The 6,046-nt window shown below is 43.1% G+C and overlaps 1 protein-coding gene across 1 annotated transcript; it reads left to right on the top strand.

Annotated features, from left to right (window-relative positions):
• The first annotated feature begins 1,396 nt into the window (after nt 1-1,396).
• Nucleotides 1,397-5,540, top strand: LOC117796625 (killer cell lectin-like receptor 5). The gene is made up of 3 exons (XM_034644867.1): nt 1,397-1,547; nt 4,256-4,362; nt 5,318-5,540. Exons 1-3 carry the CDS (start codon nt 1,506-1,508, stop codon nt 5,469-5,471), a joined length of 303 nt encoding a protein of 100 aa, XP_034500758.1. The 5' UTR covers nt 1,397-1,505; the 3' UTR covers nt 5,472-5,540.
• The last annotated feature ends 506 nt before the right edge of the window (nt 5,541-6,046 follow it).

Raw genomic sequence — 6,046 nt, forward strand, 5'->3', positions numbered from 1 at the left:
CTTCTCCTTCTCGTCATTCTGATGAAGAGAGATTGCAGGGTTGTCCAGAGCCCAAGTGTTGACTGGGACCCAGGCCGTGCGCCCTTGTTTTATAGAGATCTTAGGGATGTGGGCTTCTTCCTTAAAGAGTTTATTTATTTATTTGAGAGAGAGAGAGACAGTCAGCAAGAAAGGGAACCCAAGCAGAGGAGTGGGAGAGGAAGAAGCAGGTTCCCGGTGGAGAAGCCCGATGAGGGACTCCTTTCCGGAACGTTGTAAACACACCCTAATCCGAAGACAGGTGCTTGGTGACTGCGCCACTCAGGCGCTCCGGGTTGTGGGCTTCTTGATTTTTCAGCCTGCCTTCTGGGGGAGGGGCCTGCCTGCCGGTACTCAGAAAACCCTGTTTGGGTAGAGTCTCTGTGTCCCTTGCGAGGGGGGATGGGGATGGGCACCCTGTGAGCCGGTATTTCCGGGCTTTTGTTCTCTGGCGGCTTTCCCTGGCGGTTTGCTATGCCTCTTCTGAGAGAGCAGCAGCGGCTGAAATTCAGCCTCTGTCTCAGAACAGAGGGATCGCGGATCGTTCTCCACTGATGTTCTGGCCACTTTAACTCTGTTTCTGTTGGTGCTGCTCAACCCTGCAGCATCCCGGGCTGTGCGCCCCACACCCGGCGTCCCAGCCCTCACTTCCAGGGCCGGCACGTCTCTGTCCTTTGTGTTTCCAACCCCGCCCGCCGCCAGCCGCCCCGCGCGGGCTCCCGGAGCTCCCCGTCTCAGTCTGGTGTCTCACGGGTGCTGACCGCGAGTCCGCCTGCTCCCCCGTGCAGGTGGCCCTCCAGCCGCCAGCCGCCCCGCGGACGCTCCCGGAGCTCCCGGTCTCAGCCTCGATCCAGTGAGCACACCGGAGCTCCGGAGCTCCGTGAGATGCTTGGTGGTGCACGCTCCCGGCTCACGGACTCAGTCTGCCGTTTCCAGAGTGCGGGTCCGCGGTCCGCCCGCTCCCCGGTGCAGGTGGCCCGCCAGCCGCCCTGCGCGCGCGCTCCTGGAGCTCGCGTTCTAAGTCTGTTGTCTCGCGGGTGCCGTCCGCGAGTCCGCCTGCTCCCCCGTGCAGGTGGCCCGCCAACCGCCAGCCGTCCCGCGTGCGCTCCCGGAGCTCCCTTCTCAGCCTGCTGTCTCAAGCGTGCGGGTCCGCGGTCTGTCCGCTCCCCCTTGCAGGTGGCTACCGCTTCCCGGCGCCCTGACACGGCGGCTCCCTCCCCCTTCTGTTTAGCTTCCGATATCTGTGCGCGGTTTCACGGCTCCCCGCTTCGTACCTCGATACTCAGCGCTGGAGATGTTCATTTGTAGAGATCCAGATGTATCTTCCTGCGTCTCAGGCTGATTCCGTGGATATTCCTGCTGGTCTGGTACCTATCCAGCTCAACTCAGGGGACCGGCTGAAAAAGGTGTCCCCTACTCCTCCGCCATCTTAACCTCCCCCCCCCGAATTGAAGAATTTTGAAGACAGTAGGAAATTGTGCAAGACAATGGACTCCAAGCTTGTTAAAATAGAAGATGAAAAGGAACTGGTGATGTATATTTTCTGTTTTCTACCTCACACTGTGTTTGTCTAGCCAGTAGTTAGTTGTTGGTTCAGTCTTAATGCTCAGTAATATTAGAGTGCATCAGAGGCTGACTCAGATCCAGACAGTGGTCATGTTAAAGTCAGACACACCAACTGAAATGAGATTAGAATTTCATTTGACTTGTCTAATTCATCCACTATTTAAATGTCCATAGTATAGCAAGTGTAAATTCAGGCATGAAGCAATTAGAAATCATTTATCTTTAAAACATATTGCTTTGTCACAGATACCTCTATGTCTCCTATCAGGAAATCATAGAAATTTAGTTTCAGCTTCTTTGAGAGAAATCATTCTATGTCTAACAAAATTAAGAAATATAGCATCATCACTGAGCTTGAGGTAGAAAAAAAAATCTCTCTATGAATTAGAATTGAAGATCAGTTAATTCCAATTCCTTTAGCATTTCAATTCATGCTAGCTTCCGAAAAACTGAACTAAATGTTTTATAATCCTTATCATTATGTCTTGCTTTGAATATAGAAATACTTCACCATCATTTCTATAAAAAATAATATATTAACAGTTAGGTCCAGGGTAATCTTTTAATATCCTCCCAAACATATATTAATAGTAAGAATCACTCAGTTTTCTGTACTAGTTCAACTATCCACATACTTGACATTCAACAGCTTTCAGATAGCTATAAAAATATATGACCATGAAAACTATCAAAAACCCCAGCAAACTTTGAATCCAGAAAGAAAACATTTGTAGAGTCTGAATTAACCTCCTTTTCACTCCAATACAAAATTTCACATGTGGGAAGGAGGTTGACTAGATTTTTTTGATCATTTCTCAATGCATTCAAATAGTGAAACATTATGTTGTACACCTGAAACTCTAACCTTATATGTCCTTTATATCTCAGATTAAAGAAAAAAAGAAAATTGCATTTTTTGTTAGTACAATTAATTTTTAAAATGCTAATTTGTTTACAGACAAGGTAAAGAATTTATATAAAAATAGAATATATTGAAAGAAGCCAGATAATGGAGTGAATGTGAAATCTGTTCAGCATGAATTAATAATCACATTGAGCTGAGAAAGTACCTCATGAGCTTCTTAGATGAGAACTATAGTTTGTATATTATGGAACTATACTCAAACCACCCAGAACTATTATAGAAGCTCAGGAAAAGAGCTGAGAAGCTCAGTTAACCTTTGGAACTTTGGCTTTTCCTATGAGCATCTCTACCTTAACCAAGTTTGTTTACCCTCAGCCTTTCTATAGACTTACAGAAACTTCAGAAGAACATTGTAAAAGATGTTTTCAGTAATCCTCTATTGATTTATCCACAGGTGATGCATCTTTTGACATAAGAAATCTTAACGTGGGGTCCATGGTTATATAGAGGATCCACGTATGATTTTCAGGGTCTAGAAGCTCTAATTTTTCCTTCATGTTATCTTCATTGACAAGTAAAGCCATATGGGGAAACCCTGAAGTCCAGTGCCACAGCTTATGTTTAGATGCTCACATATATGGGCAGAATGACTAAGCTTTTATCATCTTCTCAAAGGAGTAGGAAACAACAAACAAAAATAAAATGTAAGGGTGAAAATTGAAGCAGAATGGAGAAAAATAGAAAATGCAGACAGAAACCACTGATTTAACTCCCTTTCACGTTAATTTGTGTGACTGAATGAGCTGGAGCATCAGTCTCCCCACTTGGAAAAGACAGAGAGCAGCTAATAAAACTGGCTGCCATGGTAGCTACGCCTGTGCTGAGCAGAGCATAACATATAAAGTACATCCACTGTACTTACTGTACACCTGAAATTAATAATTGTGTGCCAACTGTACTCAAATAAACAAATGAACTATCATAATCACCCCACAAAAAAACAGACTATTTTCTCCCCAACATATTTAAGAAGATCAAGTAAAATAGTATTTGTAGAGACGCTCTGTAAAAATTGAGGTACAAGATGACTATCAGTTATTTTATACTTACTAAGTGCAGCCAGCGAAACCAACACCTCATGTGATGGGGTAAGGGCTCTCCTCAAGATGCCCATTTTGCGAGAAATAAGCACAGTGCTTGTGGAACAAACTTATAAAACAACATTGACACAAATATCATAGCTATCACACCTGAACCCCAAGGTACAACTCAGACTTTGCTCAAAACTCATCTTTGAGCTACAGGAATAAGTTCTGGAAGGAAATTAAGAAATAGAATAAGGAGCACCTGGGTTACTCAATTGGGTAAGCATCTGACTCTCAGTATCGGCTCAGGTCATGATCTCAGGGTCCTGAGTTTGAGACCCACATCAGACTCCATACTCAGCACCCAGTCTGTTTGAAATCCTCTTCCTCCCTCTCCCACTGTCTCTCTCTCCACTTGTGCTATCTAAATAAATAAATAGATAATAAATAAATACATAAATAAAATCTTTTAAAAAATAAAATAAAAAAAGAAATAAACATAGTTACAGCAAGAGAGCCTCACTTTCTGTTCCATGCCTCTGTATTTAATAAAATATCAATAATTGAGTTTTTGGGATTCTGTTGTTTTGTAATTAAATAGAATCAGCATGAAGTTTATTTTGATATTCACAATATTAAAATAATGCTAACCAGATTATTACTTTATTTCAGAATCATAAAAAAAAAATTTTGCTCATAGAGTATGTTCTTTTTATTACAGAGCTTCCTTCAAAGTCAGGTGTCCTATTACACTTGGATTGGACTGTCCGGTAAAGGAATCAGCAGTTCCTGGACATGGGAAGATAACTCACCACCCTTCCTCAAAATGTAAGTCTCTAAAATAGATACTTATTAGGACATTCTATAATCACAGATAGGGATTTACATTCCTGAAAGTATAGAAGAAAAACATGCAGATATACATATGTATGTATGTACACACCCACACACACCCACACACACCCACACGCACACTCCTCCAGAGGAGTCCTCCAAAGGACTTCACCTCAGAAAATGAGTCTGTGGAGAGAGAGAGGCTTTCCAACTTCATGCCTGTCTTCTTTAGAAGTCACTCTCTGGGATAGCCTAGGGCACAAAGGTAGAGTTTCTATAATGAAAGAAAAGACATACCACCTTAACTTTGGACCAACATTTTCTATTATGTCTGCATTCATGAATGTATATTTTACCTCATTTATATGTTCCCATTTCGGTGTCACGGAATTGGAAAGAGTCAAAGGATGGAAACTGTGCAAGCATGACAGCAACGCGGTTGGCTGCTTCTGACTGTTCCAAATTCATGCACCCTATTTGTGAGAAGAAAATTGCTTCTGTGGCCACCTGATAATAGGAACAAGAGAAGACAAGTACAATATTTTTTCTTATAGAGACCCAGACTCTTGAAAGTCCTAGAGTATTCCTCTCTCATTTCAGAATATCTTTGCCCTTTCATGGGCTGTACCCATATTCCAGCTTCTGACTGATATTAGGTTGGAGTATTGGGTGCCCCAGAATGAGGTAGGTACATTGGACCCTCTTTCCCATGGAACTGACATGTTATGAGCACAGTTTGGTGGAGTAAAAATATCAGTTCTTCTGAGGAGGATTAAAAACCAAACTTCTCTATAGTCTATTTCTGCAACTCACACACATTTAGGAAGTAATCCTGCAAATTTCAATCACTATCATGCACATTTTGCCTGGCATCTACCGCCAACAGTAATTAAAAGTATTATTCTGTATAAATTGTGTGTACATTTCTATTTGAATCCTTACTTTTTAGAGGAAAGGCAGCGTGGTATACTGGCTGGCTGAAGACAAAGCAGAAGCTGACACCCTGCAACACCACCCCCACCATGTATGCAACATTCCTGGGCACTCCTGGCTGCCCTAAAACTAAGGAAAGGACCTGCAGCTCATTGATAAGGACACAGTGATAGTGTGGACAGCCTTGGCTTGATGGTGGTGGGGCCTCCAGTGTCCTGCTAGTCTCCTTTGACATATGAAAGTGCTTTCTCAGCCACCCTTTCTCTTCACCTCCCCCAACCCCATGGTATATAATCAGCCCTTTCTCCTCACCTCCCCCAACCCCATGGTATGTAATCAGCCACCTCTCACAACCCAGGGCAGCAGCTCTTTCTGCCCATGGGTCCTGTCCCCGTGCTTTAATAAACCACCAATTTTGCACCAAAGATGCCTCAAGAATTCTTTCTTGGTCATCGGTTCTGGACTCCACCCCACTGAACCTCACTTATATTCTACGACTTCATCAAATAGTATCTTGAATTAGATCTGAGTTTGAGCTAATTGTATGTTCTCTGGCAAGTTCAAACTTCTGGGTCTTAATTTCCTTATCTATTGATAAACTACAAGCTGCTTTTGCTGGGTGCGTATATCATTTTGCATTCCCATCAGCAGTGTATGGAAATTCCGTTGTTTTCATCCCTCCAACTTTTAATACCATCAGTTTTTAAAATAATTTTCATGAGTATTATATAATTAAATGTGGTTT

The sequence above is a fragment of the Ailuropoda melanoleuca genome, chromosome 16, assembly GCF_002007445.2.
Source record: "Ailuropoda melanoleuca isolate Jingjing chromosome 16, ASM200744v2, whole genome shotgun sequence".
Classification (NCBI taxonomy): Eukaryota; Metazoa; Chordata; class Mammalia; order Carnivora; family Ursidae; genus Ailuropoda; species Ailuropoda melanoleuca.

Bases quoted from the DNA above. Each gene is read 5' to 3' on its own strand.
- LOC117796625 (XM_034644867.1), top strand. From the start codon at position 1,506: ATGGACTCCAAGCTTGTTAAAATAGAAGATGAAAAGGAACTG. The intron at 1,548-4,255 runs GTGATGTATATT...TTTTTATTACAG, and splicing joins TAGAAGATGAAAAGGAACTG to AGCTTCCTTCAAAGTCAGGT. The intron at 4,363-5,317 runs GTAAGTCTCTAA...CTTACTTTTTAG, and splicing joins TCACCACCCTTCCTCAAAAT to AGGAAAGGCAGCGTGGTATA.